Source organism: Aspergillus brunneoviolaceus, assembly GCF_003184695.1.
Source record: "Aspergillus brunneoviolaceus CBS 621.78 unplaced genomic scaffold BO95scaffold_112, whole genome shotgun sequence".
NCBI lineage: Eukaryota > Fungi > Ascomycota > Eurotiomycetes > Eurotiales > Aspergillaceae > Aspergillus > Aspergillus brunneoviolaceus.
Window position 1 is genome coordinate 1 of NW_020290842.1, and position 20,365 is coordinate 20,365.

Below are 20,365 nucleotides of genomic sequence, written 5' to 3' on the forward strand. Positions count from 1 at the left end.
GGCGATCTAGCTGTGATTTTGGGGAGTTTTTTCTTGAGGTTTTGAATATTTGGGTTTGGTGTTGGAGTTGGAGTTGGGCATCGCATCGCATCGCATCTAGCATAGCATCTAACATGCCGAGTACATAAGGGCCAATATACCACTGCTTACTGCTTTTCATACATGTCTATCATATTAAGGCACCCATCTGTACAGTAACAGCTGCACTGCACCTAAACCCCAGAACAGCACTAAACACTCATCTTCATCTTAATCGCCTTATGCGGCCGATACCCCAGCACCTCAAACTCCTCCTCCCTCCACCCATCCACGACCCCACTCCCCCGATCACCCCTCAAGATCCTCACCTCCGGAAACGCCGTCGGCTCCCTGGTCAGCTGCTCCTCCAACGCCTCCACATGATCCAAGTACACATGCGCATCGCCCAACGTATGCGTCAAACTGCCGGGCACAAGATCCACCGCAAACGCCAACATATGCGTCAACAGCGCATAGCTCGCAATGTTGAACGGCACCCCCAGCCCCATATCCGCCGACCGCTGATACAACAAACAGTGCAGATGGCCCTTGCCCTTCCCCGTGCCGTCCTCCGCAATCCCCCCCGGGTAGCTCACGTAGAACTGCGCGAACATGTGACACGGCGGCAGCGCCATCTTGGGGATGTCGGCCGGGTTCCACGCGCTCATGATGATCCGGCGGTCGAACGGCGTCTCCCGCAGCTTGCGCACCACCTCCGCCAGCTGGTCGACGCCCTGGCCCGTGTAGTCGGTGGTGGCGTCGACGTAGGGCGCCCCGAAGTGCCGCCACTGGAAGCCGTACACGGGGCCTAGATCGCCCTCGGCGCGGTGGGCGAGCCCCACGCTGTCTAGGAAGGCGCGGCTGCCGTTGCCGTCCCAGATCTTGATGCCCGCTTGCGACAGGGGCTGAGAGGAGGTGCAGCCGGAGATGAACCAGAGGAGTTCGGCCACGACCGCGCGCAGGAAGACTCGTTTGGTGGTTAGGAGGGGCAGGATGGGCGTGTATGTGGGTTCTTGTTCCTGTTCTTGTCCCGGGGTGGTGGAGGCGGATGGGGTGGCTTTGTGCAGGCGGAAGCGCATCTGGGGCGGCGCGAAGATCGAGCGCGTGCCGGTGCCTGTCCGGTCGGGCCGGTTCTCGCCTTCGGAGAGGATCGTGCGGATCAGGTTGAGGTATTGGTGTTCTTCGTGGGAGGGGTCGTGCGGTGGGTTGAGGGGAGGGGGAGGGGGAGGGGTGGTGGTGGTAGACGGGGGGTTAAGGGCGGGTTGAGGCGTGGGGGCGGATTCGGCGGAGGGTAGCATTTTGATGGTCTGTTGTTTTCTTGACATTTGATTGTTGAGGAATGAGGTGGTGGTTTGAGTAGGAGGAAAAGTGTATAGTTATGGAGATGGTGGTCGGCGGCGGGACGCGGTCGCGACGCGCCGCGAGATCACGTGGGCTTATTACCCGATTGGGGGTGTCTCTGTCTGCTGCTGTCACTGAGGACAAAGTACGGAGTAGTTACTAACTAACTATACTGCATCTAGTGTTGAAGACTGACTTCCTATTGTCTCGGACCTGAATGTACTGTACAGTCCACAAGAAGACAATTAAACCGAGCACAACTACCATCATGCCATCAACCGAGCCAATCCCCGAAACTCCCCCCTACTGTGTAGTCTAGCAATTGGACGCCCAGGACCTTCATGATATACAACAATAAACAATCCCATCGCTTCAATGTCATCCCTGCCATCCCCCAAACAATAACATTCAAAGTCAACCCACCATAGCATCGCAATAATCCAACCAAGAAACAACCCCCCCCCCCACCCCCTTAATCCACAACCTACACCTAAGCATAAACCCCTATCTCCAACCCAGTAACCACTCATACCCCCCCAGAGAACAAAATCAAAACACCCCCCAAAGCCAGCCCCCTGAACACGCCCTCCCACCACCACCAAAAGAACACGTGGACGCGCGGACCAACCTACAATCCATCCTCCCTTCCCCCCACCGTCCGTCCCAAATCTCGACCAGGATCACTAAGTAAGTAAGTAACTTAGTCAACTAACTTAGTATTTAGTTTCCCAGCCTACAAGGGCTGGGGCGGGGGTTTAACGATGCGTGGTTAGAATAAATCTGATGATGTGCGGAGTGAACCATGGTACTGGGTTCGGGTGGTTCTTCCACTATGGAGAGCGAAAGAGCGACAGGCAAGGCAAGGCACGAGGAATGGTCCGTGTGTTGGGTTTAGTGACTCTCTCAACTTAACTAACTTATAGTCTGTAAGTGAAAATTAAAATAGAAATAAAGAAAAAAAAAATTCTCCGAGGTTCTATGGTAATCTTCAGGTTTTCGGGTAAGTGCGGCTGGGCTCACCGCACGCACATTTGCATATGTCACCACCAGGAGCCAGGGACAGTGTGAAATTGGATTATCTTTTTTCTAGATTGAAGGTTAAGTTTGGGTTCAGGGGAGAAGGTAAAGTTGGGTTGTTTTTTTGTCGGTGCTGGAGGCGATTATTTGAATTCTGGGAGTAGAAGACTTCCCCCTCAACAACATCCAAATTACTTCATCTAAATCCTCACTTTTCTTCATGCTGATACTGTCCATATCCTGGTCGTGTAGCCTTGCGCTCCCCTCTCTGTTTGAATATGTTCCATACTACTCCCCCAATTGTTGTCACACCTCCCAGAAAGCGCCAAAGCCCTGCCGCAAGTAGAATGACAATTCCAAATCATTAATCTTCATCATAAATTAGCTGTGCTGTCGTCGATTCAATAAAGAGATCGTGCCACAGTCTCCCATAGCACGTCCAGGCGAGCCATTGAGGCAGAAAAACGAAAGTACACAAGAAGCCAAAGAAGTGGGCGGATGCATGCGTCCATCCGTTGCCTGAGAACAATGCCATTCACAATGCCATTCAGCCAACGTCATCGTCAAACCGGCCGATTTTCAAACCCAGCCCCAACCCCGTGGACAAAGGATAATGCTCTCCCGCAATCTGCTGCCCACCCCCATCCTCTCCCCCCACCAGAAGGAGAAAAAGAGATAAAACAGTATGCTGCTGTCCGGATCCGCCATCCGCCCCTATGGGCTGTTCCCCTCCCAACAATTTCGTTTCCCACAAAATAGAAATAAAAGAAAAGAGATTGTCGTCCGCCGAGTTTTCGTGTTGTACATGTTGGCGAGATTCGAGGAATTCGCTTCGGTCCGGGACGCGTCGTACACAACCAACGTATAGGGCGTAGCGACAGAGAATGAACACAGAAACCCAAAGCCGTCCCGAGATACGCCTATTTCCAGTATGCCCGTACGCACGACAGGAAGCCCTCTTCTAACGACCGGGCCCCCGAGGGTACCCTCCCGGCCTGGAAATTTGATTCCCCCCCTGGAAGTAGTTCACGGCCAATTCGGCGGCGTCTTCCCGGGCATTGTCGAGGTTCTTGCCATCGTACCAAAACCGAGCCTTGAATAACATGCCTTTGACGGTGACCGAGCTGGACCAGGCCGTGCGACCTCCTGCAATAAAGTGAACGGAACTGTCAGTCACTGGTACCACTTTCCAACGGCCAAAAGGACAAAAGTCGGTGAAGAGGGGGAAGAGGGGCTGGTAGGCATAAACATCGACTCCACTCTTTCTCTTCCTCGCTCTGTGCCGAAACGCACGTCTTCGAAGACAGTCAGGACGAACTGGAAGACAGTCTGCTTACCTCGACGATCGGAGACAATCACGAAATTCGGGCCAGGGACACCGCTCTCTTTGCAGTGATCTGGTTGCAGAGGGACCAGGGTTAGTTGATCGGATCAAAAGGCAATCGACGTAACTCCTGAGGGATTGCAGTAAAGTGGGGCATACCCTCCAGTCTCGCTTGCCATGTTTTCCCCTGGGATGGCGTAGTGTCCGGATACAAAGCATGGGCACCGGACATTGTGAAGAGTCTCGTCAGTCAATGGCTGGCGGCGGGTTTTTTTTCCCTTGCTGGCGGGACGGAGTGACAGGCACAAACCACAGTGGGCTTGGTTTCTGGGCTGCGTTGAGGCGGAGCAATTTCTTCTCTCTCACTCTCCGGACTACCTAACAAAAGCCAGCAGTCGTCCCGGTTCAATGCTGGATGTTGGGTCGGGCCTAAATGCAAAGCGCAACCGACAGGATAATTAAATTAATCGGGTTAGGTAGGGTCTTGTCCTGCTTGACAAGCACGAAACGGCCAGGAGATTCGACCCACGAACTCAATTGACGGTGGGGTCTTCAACAACCCAGATAGTGATAATGGAGAAACCAAACGAATATTATAAGCAATAAGAAATTTCTGCGGTGGCCCCTTCCAGGTGGTTCTTGCAGTGAGTTTCGGACTTCTTTTTATTTTCTAAAAACCATCGGGACAGTCCTCGAGGGATATGGGAAGCGGGGAGTCATATAAACTGTGGGCCATCCCTAAAAGCCCCAGAGGGGAGTTTCTGTGCAAGACAGTTTCGGCGTGTCAAACACGGCACCTAATCATCAAACCTAACAGACGGGCTTATGCATGTAGGGCAGGTAAACATGGCACGGCGTCAGCAAGTTCCCCCCCTCCATTACCCTCCACTCAAGGCACGTCAAGTAGCATGGAGAACCTGCGGATCATTCTGAGGCTGCAAGCTGGAACGGCCCGCCGCACGACGACTGAGAGTGTGCCCTTTGAAGAAACGCCAGAGACCAGGAAGGATGGCCGCTAGCCCCCACCCAAGCCCGATGCATCGACTGGCCAGCAATTGTAATCAGAGACAAAGACGGCATGTTGTACAAGGCAAGTATGTCAGTTCGCAGCCAGTTTGTTGGCCAACTCAGCAAGTCCGCAAGAAAGACCACCAACCCCTATCGACGTCGTGGCTCGCGGCTCTACTCCCGCTGCTAGGGGGAGGGGGGCATGCTGGTGCTGTTGCGCTTGCGCATTCACTCGCTTGCTCGCTCTTTCTTCTCGCATATCCTCCTCTCCGCTTCCGCAAGGGCATGGGAGAATATCGGGTATGAACAAGCCACTTCGCCTCATAGAAGCTCTTCAGGACAGGGACCCCCGTCCCTTCTGGAAGGAATACACTGGTGGAGGCCGGCCTGGTCTAGTTGCCCAAAAGCGGAGGGAAGCCCCATAGGACGGTCGAAGGACGAATGGAAGCCAGATGTCGGATTGAGGTAAACCTCCATTGGACCACTCAGCTAATTCGAAGCGGGCCCTCGGGGCCTGCTGCCAGCTCATCAACGATTTAATGATCTCATTCAATTCGGACCGAAAGCGTAGCCCCGATTCCATCCAGTCGTTACCTTCCCCTCAGCCCTAGAATCAAACGGTTACAGACCGGGCCGCTCTGCATGAGCTCATCCCTGGGGGGAAAGCCGGAAGCTGCAGACGCTAGGGTGACCAGGGCTTGCTCGCATGCTGTGACTATCGCGCGGTAAGTAAACCTTCACGGGTGACAGGGATTGCAGCCGAGAGAGAATCAAGAGTCAAGTCAGAATCAGTGTGAGCCAACCGCAGCTGGCTCGAAGTCCCGGGGAACGAAGAAAAATTATTGTCTGTATCTGCAGGAGACATCAGATGCCAGCGAAGAGGGAAGAGCATCGGGGTCTACTAGACCCAGACCAATTTTCACCAGCAACGCGAGTATGATTCGTTGCTTTCTTTCTGGCGCGTTAGTTGGGCATTCATACGTGTGCTTTCATTCGGCCCTTGTCGCATTTTCAGGTCATATCTGATTGTGATTCAAGATTTTTGTTTTTGTTTTTTTGAAGTCTGGCCCATGCGGCTGTTTTAGAATTAGAACCATGAAGCTAAAGAGAGGTAGGTGTCTCTTTCAATCTGCAACATGACAAGTAGATCGGCCTGTGCGAAAGCATGCCATAATGACAATGGGAAAAGAACCTGCACAAGCCAGCAAGAAAGCGACGAACCATTAGGCTAGGCGAGAAAGTAAGTAAGACGATTGATAGCTAGCTCGCTAGCTAGCCAGCCAGCCAGCCAGCGCTAAATGGAGAGAAAAGAATAGAGAGGAAGAGATGAAGAGGGGGGAAAGGAAGGAGAGAAACAAAGACAAAGACTGGTACGCTTCCGAGGCCCGGCGACAAAACAATCAATCAATCCATGGAAACAAACCTCGACTGGCCCCGCAACGGCCTCAGGCAATCTTGCTGCTACTCAGTAGAGTAGTTTTTTTTTTTTTTTTTTTTTTTTCCTTTCAGAAGCTTCTCCGAAATTTCCAACCTCATTGTACAGTACAGACCAGGGTTTTCAGGGACAGAGGGATAGGATAGATTTGGGCGCAATCCTCCTCCTCTCTCCACACCCCCATCCCCCTCCCCCTCCCTTAATGGAACACCGGGAAGCCAACAGTTTTGACGCAGGCAACTCCACCACACAGTTCCTTCACCTGCACGGCTAATCTTGGTCCAGACCGGGGTAGAAAACAAGTCAGGCAGAAACTCATCCATGGTAGTTCCATGCTCTCCACTTCCCCTCAGAAAGCGAGTGACAGCTTGCTCAAATTGACTTTCTTTCTTTTCCCATAGGTTCGTGGTACATGCATCATCCAAATGTGACTCGCGTAAGCGTCAGTCCACTAGATACACTCAGATTATCCCCAAAATAGTCTTAGTCGAAAGATAGCTATCAGCCTAGTCAGGCGAGGCTGAGAACTATGAACCAACCGATTTTCTACATACAGGCTAGACACTAGCAATATAAAATGCATTCATGCATGTGTGACCCTCCGGTTCCTGTTACACCTCATTAGACCCTAGATAGATAGACAGATAGACATCAGGCCGGACTGGGGTTCCGATTATCGCCCAACGCATCCATGTCTTCATTGACAAAAGCACCTGGTCAGGCCACCAATATGCAAGATGATGACCTTAAGGCCAGGCAAGAGGACGCCATGGCCAGGGTTCTTTCATTAAGTTCCTTAGATTCATTGAGGGGGAGAAGCCGACGCGTATATCCGAATGAAGGATCACCACGTCATATCACTGTCCAACTCGTCCCAGGCATTAGCTCAGGCGGATCCCCGTCGATGGAACACCTCATCAAGGAACCGCCTGGGACCCATGAGCTCGATGCTCTTCGACAACGTTGATCGCACGGGATGAATGAGTTGCGAATGCTTTTTCGAATGCCATTTCCGACGAATACAATCGTCTACTAGTGCCACCAGCCCGGTGGCAACAATCACACTGTGCACTAGTCAGCCTCAAACTCAAACATGGCAGAGGACCAGGAGGGATCCTTACTCGGCAACGTCAGGCATCTTCTCGTACACGGACGGATCGCTGATCCACATGGAGGACGGAGGAACCCATCCGCCCTTGCGCTCCTCCTCAACGGCTTCCATGGGAGCGAGGATTTCGGGTACGATATGGGCGACTGGCTTGGAGGTGCGCAGGTTGATCAGATGGTACGACGACTCCCGCAGGTCGCCCTCCCTCCGGTACTCCCGTCTCCATTGGTATCTCGTGGACCAATACTCAAACTCATATCGCTTCGATTGCCCAGCACCTCGTCGTCTCAGCTCTACATGAGCATAGTTGGAAAACTCCAACAATGTGCTCTCGGTGAGTACGGACTGATGGCGATCCATCCCAGTCTTGGTCTCTAACTGTTGGTCCGCCCACTCTTCCTCGTTGTCATCCGCTAACTTGTATCCTGAGTCCTGGCGCCTATGTTCCGCAACGGGTACAGATCCATGCCCACTCGACCCCGGCCGCAAGCTGGCCAACACGCTGCTCCACGACTTTCGAAAGACTGCATGCCGGTCGGACCCAGGCACCGGCCTCCTTTCCGAATGGCACACTTCTCGTCCCGAATCGCGACTGTAGCGACGGAATGAGTATTTTCGCGAAAACAGATCATACATACGGAGATGAAACAAGGTGACGTCTTGTTGGTACCCTCCGCGTTGCGGAACCATGGTGTCGACCCGCAGGTTCATGTTGCCATCCAGCGTCGCTTCGTCATGTCGGACCAGAAGCCGTCGTGACGAGGGGAACAATTGTCCAAAAGTAGACGGATTTGACGGGATGACATCCGGGGAGAAGATGTCCAATTTACGGTCGGTTACTTGGTAGCGCGGCGGTTCGGGAAGATCATCCACGGAGGGATTGGTGGACGTGTAGGTCGTAACCGAGGCCTTGGGGTCTTCCTCCCCATCAAAAGCCATCGTTACCCCCGTCATAGGAGTGGGTCGATCGCTGTAGATCGTAGGGGCCGTGCTTTTCGAACGGTCCGAGGCATCACTGTTGGTCGAACTTGAACTTCCGCCGGACTTTGGACCTCGCTGACAGGAGGATGTACTGTAGGAACCCATGGTGACGCTAGTAGAGTAATATTAGGATGATCGGCTAGGATAGGGTCGTAAAGGATAGAGCAAAGGAACCGGCTGAATGAATGTATGTGCAGGGGGTAGCGGTGGGAGTACGGGGCGTATAGTAATAGTAGTAGTGCCTTTTGGGTATCTGTTTTTTTTTTGTGTTTCAGCCGGACAACGCTGGTCGCGCTTCGATGCCCGAGTCAGAATCAGATTATAGCTCGGCTGTGACACTGAAACTCCCAATCACGGGGTAGTCTAGGGAGGATTTGCTGGGTATGCAGAAGGAAAACTCGAAAGACTAGCGAGGCAGAGCCTGTATGTATACTCACACCACAGCCGGAATCGATCTCGTGGTTCGAGATTGTTTGACTTCCAGCCGCACGTCCAGTCAACCCGACTCTCGTTTGCGCAGGGCTTACCAGACCGAAATGAGGCAGGCAAGTATCCCAAGCAGGGTAGAACTAAATGGTCATTTGGTAACAACAGCAGGCTGAAGGGACAGGCGGGAGAAAGCTGATAGGGAAAGTTTGGGATTGTAGGTTAGAGAATAACTTGGAAATAATAGTAACAATAAACACAGCGGTAAAGGAGAGGGTGTAAGAGGGGAATTTGTTCATTGATCCAGTCGCCGTCGCTTCAGTTCGTTTCCATCCGTCACAAAGAAAAAGAAAGGGCGGGCAGTGCGAGTCGGGCTCCAACTAACCCAAAACAAGTCTGGGAGGACGATCCGAGGGGCACGAAAGGAATGGATGGGTGGATGAATGGATGATGGGGGCATGAAAGGCATGGAAGGCATTGGGGGGGGATGGAGGGGGAGGAAAATGTGGAAGGGGGGCCGGAGATGGAACTGAGCATAGCAGATGACGCCAGGTCCGGAACTGAGTGTTTCATCGAGTAGCATACACGTTGGATAAGAAAAATTAAAAGAGAAAAAGCAAAAGGGGAAAAAGAAAAGGAGAGGCAGAAAAACAAAGAAAGACCGATTGGAGGGAGAAGGGCCGTCCGTGTGAGAGGGTAAGAGTCGGAAAGATGCCCAGTGCTGATGCGCGCGTGTTGTCAGATAAGTTAGTTGAATGGATGGATCAATGATTGAATGAATTGGGAAAAGAGGGGGAAGAGGAAAAGGTAGGAGAAGCAGCCACGTCGGCTCAGTAGGAAGTACTCCGTAGTGACGGTGAACACCAACAACTAAACAACTAACTCACTAACTAACCAACTAACGGAGTAACAACAACATTGACGACAACGACAACAACCCTTCCCGTGGCTTGATCGGGTGCTCTTGTCTCTGATTCTGCCTCATCGAAGTGAACGCACTATTTACCTACCTAGGTATGGCAGGCAGGGACTGTAACCCCCAACCAACTGGAGTTATGGCCGATTTACGTACGGGATTCCTCGCCCATCCGAGTCTTCTTTCTCTTTCCCGGTTCTGGTGGTGGTTATTTTTGAATTCGCGCACGTCCACCTCGTCAGCAAGAATGTGTCCCCATTACAGCCTCAAAGCCTTCATCTCCAAGCCCGGCTTCTACGCCTGAGCCGTGGCGAAGGGGGGAGGATACTACTCGTAGAGGGGATCAAGGCGTCCTCTCTCACAAGCACGACAATCCAACTCGGTTCATCCAATACGTGGTTCTCGGAAGAGGTCTTACCTCGATCGCTCTGCGATCGTCTCGTTCTAGAATCTCACTGATGGGCGATTAGTTTGCTACTGGCTGCGCTGCTCCCCCTCGGGCTAAGATGATCGCAGGTCAAGTGCCTACTAACTTACCTGCTACAGTGCACTGTACTGTTTACGATATTCTCCGGGCCTGTAGGATGAGCGAACGCGGAGGATTGCGGATGACCACCATCGCTGTCGCCTCCGGAGTTACAGGATCATCAGGTTGTGACGGAAGTCCTGAGCCGGCCCAGGTTGTTCATTGTCCCTGCAGGGAATCTGCGACTACTTGACCGTTTTCACACGCAAAGGGGCCTGCCTGTTCGTCAGGAAGTGGGGATGCAAGCGAGTGCCAGTGATCATTAGAGGCCACCCCTCCGACATCATTAGGGCTTTAAGCAAAGATGTGCATTGCAAACTGCCGTAGAAGGGAAGAGTAAGAGTGCCCTCGAGCTACGAAACAGTACCTAAAAGAATAGCATGCCAGTGCCAGGTAGTCCATACTTAACTTCGTATCGATGCCTAATCTTGATGACCCAACGATCGTTAGCCACGGTCCCATGGAACCCTGATGGGGAATAGCCGGATCGGACCGACTGCCTGTGCATCGAACTGTTCCCCGACTATCTACAACGGCACCACTTTTGACAATGTCATTGTACAGTGAGTATCTCTGGGGAAAATTCCCCAGAATGCAGAATCGAATGATGGACTTTTTCAACCCAGGGAGAATGCAGCTGGATGCTTGGTTGCACGGGGTTCTCGCGCATGGGAAATCAAATACGAGTGCCATCCTGGTTTCGGGAGACTGAGGGGAATCATCCAGCGGGGGGGGGAGCGGGAAAGGGTCAATGCCCTTGCCTCGCTTGTTTTGACTATGGCCTGATATTATCCCTCATTATACTGAGCTGCCGACCACTGCTATTGGAAACCATCTGCTTATTTTACCTATCATGACAGATAACAGATAACAACGTCAATAACCCAAGCAAATGGACATAGATATCTTTTCATGGTCCAACCACTCCACTATTTGACCGCGTTGCCTCTAGTCCCCCGGTTTCATCATATCAATAACCCGAGCCTGACAAGGAAATATCGGGCACAGCACGCGTCCCTTGCACCGCGCATCAAACCGCTCTACTCGTGAGGATGCACCATACAACAAAGTACGACAAGCTGGCCTATAACAATGCCATCGTATTTTCCTTGCCCACCCTCCATCAAATATCACACTTGAGTCTGGATCACATTCGACCCCGATCCCCGCCCTGCTGCTACTGCCCCGCAAAGAGCAAGAAACGGAGTACAGCTTCCCCCGACAACCATCATGTATCCTTACGTAGCATCAGGATGATTTTTTTCCGAGTATCATCATCATCGCCATCATCGCCAGCAGAAACCCTGGAACTCGACCTCCGACAACAAGCGCAACAGAGAACAAGATGCAGGCTAGGTAGATCATTCAAGCAGTGCCTAGCCATCTCCCTTGGTTTCTTGAACAAGAGCCTGATAAAAGTAGTAAGCATGGATAGTGCTGGTTTCTTGACGTCACGCATGGACATACAGTACACTGCATAGGCAGACGTCTACACAACCGGTTGAAATAACCTTCCCCCACTATGACCACTTCGGTAGGCTTAACTTCGGTAGTCCCGAGTCTTACCCACCTCCTATCTTACTTACTACACTATTTCCAACCACTAACCCAAGCAGCGTACATAGGTAAGCCGGGGGGGGGGAAAGCAAGCTTACTACCCTGTCAGCTGTCATGCCACCCAGACGGCTCTCCTCCTTCCCTCTAACCAAGAGTCTGCTTCATCGCAATTCCTTCCGTTCGCTGCATTGTGACCTGATGTCATCGTCTGGTCACGAAGGAAAGCATATCCCTCAGGCCATTGAGCGATACCTTACTTGGTGGTCGATGCTACCTGCAGCACTGCATTGTAAGCCTACGTACAGTCTACATTGCTCCACTTCCACTGACTACTGGGTGGAACTGGGGGGTGCTGGGGCAATGAGCGCAACGTGCATTGCATCCTCATGAATTCTCGCCTGCAGTGTTAAACCCCATAGAGGAGGAGCTTCGGTCAAGGGTGCATTTATCGAGGGTAGCGTGACTACCCAAGGCAGCTGAGTTGGGATTCAGACCGAGGCTCCTTCGGTCTCGTAGAGAAAGACACCGGCATAATTAAGTTGTCCTATGGAGAAGAGGCCTGGTGATGATGATGTCCGTTTGCTTTTTGTCGGTCAGCAGTTGGGGAAGTGGGCCATAATTATTCCAGGATCTGTGTTGATGACACATTCGAATGCTTGGGCGGATCTCTGGGCGTGTCCCTTTCTTTGGCTTTTGCTACAGCTGCTCCTTCAAGGATACGGGTAGTCTTGCTCCTAATGTTGACCGCGGCATATGTGCTCCACGCTGTGCTTCCAATGTCCCATATTGAAGCGAGTGCTCGCGAGGGTGTCTAAGACCATCGAGAACCCTCCAATGAGTATACATCAGGCGAGGCGTGGTCGCAAACGTCCCGTGGCGCTTGCTGATGGCGAAAAGTGGAATAAATCGTTTGAACTTACACGACTATTACAAAAGTTGTTACACTTTGCCCAGAACCAACCTATCTACAGCAGCTTCACCCGGAAGGTCTAGATCGTACAGCTCAAGCCCACGCTATAAATCTAAGAGAGACTGATCCCGACCAGAGAATTCTGATCATTTCAAGTTCGTTGACCTCCATCCCCGAATCATCTACACCAGGCCTTAAACCTGGGCCCACAGCGGTTGCGGAAGTTCATCTCCAGGCTGAATCATCGCTTCGCGGCGGCAGCTTCCTCCGGCCGTTTGGTGTGCAAACTCGGGACGGGTGGATGGGGCCGGCGGACGGAAGCCAACATAAGCTTCACGACGCGCTGGTTCACCCACAGTGACCGACCACGTGTGCAACCCATAATAAGATGCAATCGAGTGGACCAGCCAGCGGCTATTCAAGACACACGTTAGCAAGGGCTTGCTCAGCAAGATTCTTCGACAGTTGGCATCAAGCTTACCCAAACCCAGCACCCCGATCATCGACCGGGCTCTCGAACACCATCTTCTCGCCGTCGCGCTCGTTGTGAGCGTTCATCGCTTCTCGCATCTGCTGCAACTTCGCTTTCCGTTGAGGTGAATCATGCATCAGCCCATTACGACCCACGAACACGACCTCATCCTCAGAGTCATCCTCATCGGACGACTGAGGAGCATCGGTCAGCCCCTCCTTCTGGAGAAGAAGCTGCTTTTCGCTCCATCGCTGGATAAACTGTCTGATGTCTTCTTCCAGGTCTTGGAGCATACCGCGAGCGCCACGTGCGTGCTTGAGCTTCATGCGCAGCTCCTTCGGTACGCGGTGTTTCTCGTTCCCCGTGCCAGCGCCCGCCTGCTTCGAATTTTGGTCCAATTGCGCATAATGGGAATCCCACAAGGGCGCAAGATAGTATGGCATGGGGTTGTGTCGGGTGTAGGTCGGCTGGATATTCCAGTCTTTAGAAGAGGGCGGCTCAGCCCAGGGATTGTGCAGGAGACGATCTGATTTCAGAAGCGGTTAGTGAATCTGATATATCCACTAGCTGACGGCGGCGAATGAAGTCTAGCGCAGGACGTCCAAGCAATGCAGCTGCAATTAAGGGGGACCGACCGTTTTCCCAACGTTGTCTGCGACGGCTGCCATCCTTCCCCTTTAGGAGAGCCTCGCGCCTCTTGAGACTGTCGCGTCGCAAGGGTTCTCGACGACGGAAGCTGACCGACGCCACCTGTTGAACATCCTTTGAGGGTTGACCGAGAAGCTTGACGCGAGCCGCAGACGCACTTTCTGTTCTCGGTGCTGGGTCATCCAAAGGAATCGACAGAGATACCGTGGTCCCGCGAAAAGATGTCCGCGTCGGTGTAGATTGCGACAACGAGACAACTCGATCGCTGGACAAGACCGGCTCCGAGATGGTCAAATTTTCCAGAGAGACGGCAGCCTGTTCTGTCCAAATCGAGATGGCGCGGGCCTGCTGTGGCGACAGGTTGCCTCTTGGGTCTGCCTCAGACGGGAAACCGGGGTGAATCGCCATCGCGGGAGCGCAACGCGGTTCAATCAGATCGCGAGAGCGGCCGAAAATGGTACGATGGACGTAGAGCAGACGGCGGAAGGCTCAGCACACGAAGGGCGTCGCAGCCTTGGGCGGATGATATCTGCTAGACTGACCAACACCGAGGAAGGAAATGCAGCAGCGACAGTAGGTAGAAGGACGAACGAGTAAGCGTCAAGGGGAAGAGGGGAGAGGAGAGAGCGGGGAGGCGAAGGGGAAGGACAAGCAAGATAAGAGAGATAGATAACCGACAACTGCGATTCCCGGTCGCGTCCGCGTCCGGGGGGGGGCGAGCAATTGAGTTCCGTACGGTAAAATACTATGGGTAGGTAAGCCGCCGAGAATTTTTCGAAGTCAATCATCCGTCCATGGACCTCCCTCTGATGGGACACGAGAAGCATCAGATGAAGGCCATTGGAGGAGATTGAGTTCAACCCTAGCCCTACCTGCCACTTCAGGTTTGGCCTCAGGACTGCAATCATGGATGACTCACAGTGACTGACTTGGGAGTCACTGGGTGATGTAATGGATGTAAACGGCAAATTCAATAAATGAGAACTGGACCCGTCTTATGCTGCCTAGAGCCCAGGTGTCTCAGGTGGGTGATTCCCTTGGTGAGAAGTGCTGGGATTGCGGAGTTCATGGAGCTTGATCTACGGTACATATTGAGTTACCTGTACTCAGTATGAGTACGAGTACTCACTAACCTTATCGAGTGATTTCTGCAGTACAAAGACACACTCGACAGTCAGGGCACAGTAACCCTAACCAGTAAGTTATACAGAGAGACCCTGACATAAACTATTTGTTTGCTCTTAATGCGTCCCAAATCTCCATCGGTGAATTGACAATAGAGGTACCTAGCTTACTCTACATCCAGCATACTGCTCAATGCTCGACATTGTGACGTTAATCAAACGAGAGAAGTGGCCGGGTACATTGGAGTTCTGTCTGTACAGAGGGAAGGATAGAATCACGAGCTCTCCATCACGGTTTAGATTATAGCCATGCGTGAGTCGAACAGCAATGAACGTACCATTATATGGCTACGTTGCAAGGTTTCCCGAAAGATTGAGGCCTTTAGTAACGATCAAACTGGATCTTCTCATATAGTCAAAAGCGACAAGGGTTTCCCTAATATCTTGTGCAATTCTCTAAATCATACAGCACGCTTTCGGCCAGAACAAATCGCATGAACTGCCATCTTCCATCTGCAAAAACCGGAATGGTCGTTCATCGGGTAATGTCTTATGCTTGTCCGTAGAGCCATGAGGTCCCACAGTCCCACCTCGAATGCTGGTCCTGATAAGCTTCCATTACAACTCGTAGCACTATCCTATCCATAAGTCTGATGGGCCAACAACCTCTTCTTATTCTCCCTCTCGTGACTAGACTATAGATTGCCTGCTGACGGTTTATGCTTGGGACCTGAACGACCTGGAGTCACGCTCCATTACCTAATATATGACTCAGCTAGGTGATGACTTCACATGATCTCACTTGTTGTTCACTGTATCGCTCAATCTTCCAGGCACACTGGTTATAGACTCTGGGGTGGTCTCACACAGCCTCGGATCACCATGAGAAGCGATCCTAGCCTCTGCCTAAATGCCAAGTGCCAATGCAAATCACCCATACCTTGGAAATCCAACCCCACTAGGCGGCTAGTGTGGTCCCTGTCTCATCCTCCTAGGCTCCTAGAGAGCGCGAATGATTTAGACTGCCATGATGCTAGTAGGAGTCAATCAATGAAGAAGGTCAGGTGGTTGCTGGAAACCTTAGTTCTGCCAAGTCGTACCAACATGAACTCAAGTGTAGTCTCGCCCAACCCGTGTGGATGTTGTGCCTGGCAATCTTATTTAAGCAGCTTTCGTCACTGACGCAACTTGGCGGGAGGGGAGCACTTAAGGTACCTTACTCCATCACCTCCACCTCTTCTGTTGCTCCGCTGCAACATCGTCGCTATCATTTATCCGCTTCATTCAAGCACGATTTTGAAAGGTTCTTTAAGTAGTAAAGCGGAACCTCTGCTCACTTCTTGCATTGTCCCCTTAATACCTCTCCCATCACCATCCTAACGCTGCTCGGGTGGCCTTTATCCCCGACGACTCCTTACGGTCGTGCTTATCATTAATCGTCAATCGCCTGTCACTCCCTTCTTCCAAATCACTCAGCCGTAAAATTGTTCCTCATCATCGCACCTGCTTGCTTTGATCTACCGTCAGATCGCCATGAAGCTTACCGCAACCCTTGCGCTAGGCGTGACAGCTTCTACAGCCGTATTGGGGGCTGTGCTACCGCAGCAAGAACCATTAACAGAACACAGCGTTCACCACGGGCAAGAACTTTATTTGATCGAGCTTGCTCCTTATGAGACAAGATGGGTGACAGAGGAAGAGAAATGGGATCTAAAATTGGTAAGACAATCCGCTTGAGACCTATTACACAAATGTCCCGCCCACTCCCTTATGCCTTCCGATCACTAACCGCTCTCCTCGACGCTCGGTCTAGGATGGTGTAAACTTCATCGATATCACCGCTGAGCGAAACACTGGCTTCTACCCCACACTGAACGCCGGCAGCTATGTCCACTACCCGGTGCAGATGGAACACTCGGAAGAGGTTGCCCCACTCCTCCGCAATCTATCCAAGGATAACATGGAGAAGAATCTGGAGCATTTCACTTCGTTCCATACTCGTTACTATCGGTCAGCGACCGGCGTCGAGTCAGCGACGTGGCTTTACAACCAGGTCCTTGATGTGATCAAGGAGACGGGCGCCTCAAAGCATGGCGCGACCGTGGAACAGTTTTCCCACCCCTGGGGTCAATTCAGTATCATCGCTCGAGTTCCAGGGCAGACAAACAAGACCGTTGTATTGGGTGCTCATCAGGACAGCATCAATCTGTTCCTCCCGTCGATTCTGGCGGCGCCTGGTGCGGATGATGATGGAAGTGGTACCGTTACGATTCTTGAAGGCTTGCGGGGTCTGCTGCAGTCAGACACCGTTGCCCAAGGTAAAGCCCCAAACACAGTGGAGTTTCACTGGTACTCGGCGGAGGAAGGTGGTATGCTAGGCTCCCAGGCTATTTTCTCCCAATACAAGAAGGATAAGCGGGATGTCAAGGCCATGCTCCAGCAGGATATGACCGGATACATTCAGGGGTCGTTTGATGCGGGCCGCAAGGAAGCTATCGGAATCATGGTCGACTACGTCGATCGGGGGCTGACGCAATTCCTGAGAGATGTCATTAAAGAGGTAAGGCTGAAGCACCTCGCCACAGACATTGGAGCGGTCGCTAACATGCCCCTGAGCAGTACTGCAAGATCGGACATATCGAGACCAAGTGCGGCTATGCTTGTTCTGACCACACATCGGCGAGCAAGTACGGGTTCCCTTCTGCAATGGCAACTGAGTCTGAGATGGAGACCAGCAACAAGAAGATTCATACCACCGATGATCGAGTCAAGTATCTGAGTTTCGATCACATGCTGGAGCATGCGAGGTTGACCGTAGGCTTTTCCTACGAACTGGCTTTTGCTCCGCTCTGATACCCTTCAAGATGGTACCCATATTCACTTGTTGGCAGATATAGATGATAGTATCTGAAAGCTAGATTCTTTGATTTGTTGCGTTGAATCCCATGTTGCTAAAGTGACTTGTATTGTGACCATCTTTGCGTAACTTGAACTGGCTATAGACCTCGAATGATATCAGTTCTTGATTCGGTTCTTGGTTAAGACAAGTTTTAACCATGTCACTCCATTGACTTACTCGTAGCCATCAGTTCTAACCCAGCATAAATTCATCAGTCTTCTTCACGTTCCGCGCGCGGGAGAGTATGGCTGTTGAGGTACGATAAGATAAGAACAAGAACGACTGCTGGCTAGCACTGCAGACGGATTCTCCACCAAGCCCGAAGCAGACCCGGGTTAACCCAAAGGAGAAGAGTAGTCCTCTCCGCCAGGCCAGGCGATCACTGACTTGGCTTGCAGTGCAGAAGAAATCATTAATCCTTCAAAATTCCCACTCCGTTTTCGTCGGAGTCATAATTCCTTTTCTCGCCTCCGAGCCCTTCTTCTTGCAGGCAAGATAAATTCCCTCTTTCTCCTGCTTTTTCATCACTTCTTGCTTGCCTCCCAAGGTTTCCCAGCTCACGATAACCATTTTGCTCTACGTCACCGGGCGCCCCTCTCCGACGAACAAGACCCCACACCGGGTTTCAGTCCCTGCGTGCACCTGAGTACGAGGCGGTCGCGATCCCCCCCCCCCCTCTCTCACCGTTATTGCTCGACGTTCTTTCCTTTCTTCGATCGGACTCAAGTGGTTTCAGATACAAATCAATTCCTGCACCAGCCTGTTGGCGACGCTCTCTATACCTTCTTGCAGCCCCTGAAAAGCTCACCCTTTCGAAACGCACACTACACGCTACCTCATCATGGACGCCTCCATTCCCTACTCGAAAGAACTGCAATTGGCCTGTCTGACAGTGCAGAGAGCTACTCTAGCGACCAAAAAGCTACTCGAAGCTGTCGACAAAGGGTCGTTCGACAAGAGTGATTCTACCCCTGTCACCATCGCCGACTTTGCTGCCCAAGCATTAATCATCGCCGCTATTCATCATGCCTTCCCCAATGACGTGTTTGTTGGTGAGGAAAGCGCGAGTGCCCTGCGATCCGACCCCGCCCTCCTCGAGCGAACGTGGGAGCTGGTCGCTTCTACTCGATTGACCGACGAGGAAAGCGATTCGCAGCTCTATACTCCCAAGACAAAGGAGGAAATGTTGGATATCATCGATTTGGGGGCCCAGGGTACATGCGGCTCGCAGAATCGTGCCTGGGTGTTGGATCCAGTGGATGGGACGGCGACCTTCATTCAAGGTCAGCAGTACGCCGTCTGCCTGTGTCTGCTGGAAAATGGACGCCAGAAGGTTGGTGTTCTGGGCTGCCCAAATGTGAATCTGGAGAAGGGATACATCCACGAGGATATAGTAGATCGAGAAGGTTATGGGCATCAGGTATTCGCCGTTGCTGGTCACGGCGCGTACATGAGAAAGATGGACACGGGCGTTCTCCTCCCTGCCCACAAGCTCGAGCCTAAACCTGCCATCACAGACCCCAAGGACCTTGTCTTTGTCGATTGTGCGGGTGGATCATCGGATATCAACGTACATGCCCGCCTTGCATCTCACCTGGGCGCCCCTTGGCCGCCTAAGACAGACCTCTGGGCGACCCAGTTGCGATACATCGCGGTTGCGGTTGGAGGGTGCAATGCTTCCATGAAGATCCCACGCAAGGCTTCTTATCGGTCAAAGATCTGGGACCATGCGGGCGGGATGTTGATTGTCGAAGAGGTTGGCTGCGTTGTCAGCGACCTTGCTGGTCGTCCGGTTGACTGCAGCCTCGGGCGCACTTTGGCGGGATGTCACGGGATGATTGTTGCGCCTTCGTCTATCCACCAACGGTTTGTGGACGCTGTGCAACAGATCATGTAAGACAAGGCAAGGTTGCTTAGTGGCCAGAATCGCAAGGAGTGAATTGTGAGACAGCACCGTGGAACCTCTTTCGATTGCTGCTCATGGCAGACTCATATCTTTAGCATTCGAAGGGGACTAAGGGAAGACACAAGTGGTGATTATCTAGATGCTCTCGGTGGTATACAATCATACACCCCAGACAGAGGTTATCCAGAGCAGTCTGTTGGCAAGTCCACGTGCATTGCGGGTGGGCTGAAATGCAAGATGACGTGCCAATGAAGGAGGCAACCGGTGAAGCCAGCTTGAAAAAGTGGCATTGGTTGGAAGGAAACCCTCAAGCAGTCCAGCTGCAGGCGCTTACAGGACCGTGCACCGATCGACAGCGTGGAGACGTCAATCAGCCCTTTGAGAGAGAGTGGTGAAAAGAGCAGCCTAGCGAAGTTTCCAGTGGATGTTGGCTGAAGGAAGGGGTGGGGAGAGTGAAAACAGGGTTCTGGCTATAGTATCGTCTCTTCCTACATTTTACTTAGCTGAGTGAGTGTCAGAGAATGAGAGAGAAGTTGAGAGTCCAGACCGGATGATGTCATCCCCGAATGCATACATTTAATCCCTCCTCCGGCTTAACAACAAGAAGCAGTAGGCGCAGTCGAAGTGGTCTCGTAGCAGCGGTGAAGTAGAGGAAATTCAATTCCAATAAGGAGGAACTCGATCAGCGTTGTGTGTGGGCAGGGGAACAGTTCATTGAAAATAGTATTTGGTGGCTGTTGTTGGCCTGT

The 20,365-nt window shown here is 52.2% G+C and overlaps 7 protein-coding genes across 7 annotated transcripts; 3 read left to right on the forward strand and 4 right to left on the reverse strand.

Annotated features, from left to right (window-relative positions):
* Positions 1–121: 121 nt before the first annotated feature.
* BO95DRAFT_448238 (thymidylate synthase) lies at positions 122–1,348 on the reverse strand. The gene has a single exon (XM_025587802.1). It carries the CDS (start codon positions 1,341–1,343, stop codon positions 231–233), a length of 1,113 nt encoding a protein of 370 aa, XP_025436556.1. The 5' UTR covers positions 1,344–1,348; the 3' UTR covers positions 122–230.
* Positions 1,349–2,726: 1,378 nt separating this feature from the next.
* On the forward strand, positions 2,727–3,236 carry BO95DRAFT_30675 (uncharacterized protein). Its single transcript, XM_025581768.1, has one exon. The coding sequence runs from the start codon at positions 2,875–2,877 to the stop codon at positions 3,133–3,135; it is 261 nt and encodes an 86-aa protein (XP_025436557.1). The 5' UTR covers positions 2,727–2,874; the 3' UTR covers positions 3,136–3,236.
* A 101-nt stretch (positions 3,237–3,337) lies between these two features.
* Positions 3,338–3,768, reverse strand: BO95DRAFT_376491 (double-stranded RNA binding motif domain-containing protein; the record flags this gene model as incomplete). Its single annotated transcript, XM_025583209.1, has 2 exons — positions 3,338–3,522; positions 3,714–3,768. Coding segments are annotated over 2 exons (240 nt in total), but the record flags the coding sequence as incomplete, so codon positions are not given.
* A 2,979-nt stretch (positions 3,769–6,747) lies between these two features.
* BO95DRAFT_30593 (uncharacterized protein) lies at positions 6,748–8,710 on the reverse strand. Its single transcript, XM_025581767.1, has 3 exons — positions 8,475–8,710; positions 7,265–8,344; positions 6,748–7,207 (listed from the first exon to the last, which is right to left on the reverse strand). The coding sequence occupies exons 2-3, from the start codon at positions 8,335–8,337 to the stop codon at positions 7,030–7,032; spliced, it is 1,251 nt and encodes a 416-aa protein (XP_025436559.1). The 5' UTR covers positions 8,338–8,344; positions 8,475–8,710; the 3' UTR covers positions 6,748–7,029.
* A 3,452-nt stretch (positions 8,711–12,162) lies between these two features.
* On the reverse strand, positions 12,163–15,436 carry BO95DRAFT_486511 (uncharacterized protein). Its single transcript, XM_025590457.1, has 6 exons — positions 14,983–15,436; positions 14,817–14,877; positions 13,612–14,175; positions 13,049–13,565; positions 12,768–12,981; positions 12,163–12,581 (listed from the first exon to the last, which is right to left on the reverse strand). The coding sequence occupies exons 1-6, from the start codon at positions 15,013–15,015 to the stop codon at positions 12,354–12,356; spliced, it is 1,617 nt and encodes a 538-aa protein (XP_025436560.1). The 5' UTR covers positions 15,016–15,436; the 3' UTR covers positions 12,163–12,353.
* Positions 15,437–16,010: 574 nt separating this feature from the next.
* lap1 (putative aminopeptidase) lies at positions 16,011–17,814 on the forward strand. Its single transcript, XM_025587803.1, has 3 exons — positions 16,011–16,530; positions 16,625–17,371; positions 17,431–17,814. The coding sequence occupies exons 1-3, from the start codon at positions 16,345–16,347 to the stop codon at positions 17,662–17,664; spliced, it is 1,167 nt and encodes a 388-aa protein (XP_025436561.1). The 5' UTR covers positions 16,011–16,344; the 3' UTR covers positions 17,665–17,814.
* A 737-nt stretch (positions 17,815–18,551) lies between these two features.
* BO95DRAFT_376507 (carbohydrate phosphatase) lies at positions 18,552–19,607 on the forward strand (the record flags this gene model as incomplete). The annotated part of the gene is made up of 1 exon (XM_025583212.1): positions 18,552–19,607. The coding sequence occupies one exon, from the start codon at positions 18,552–18,554 to the stop codon at positions 19,605–19,607; it is 1,056 nt and encodes a 351-aa protein (XP_025436562.1).
* Between the last annotated feature and the right edge of the window lie 758 nt (positions 19,608–20,365).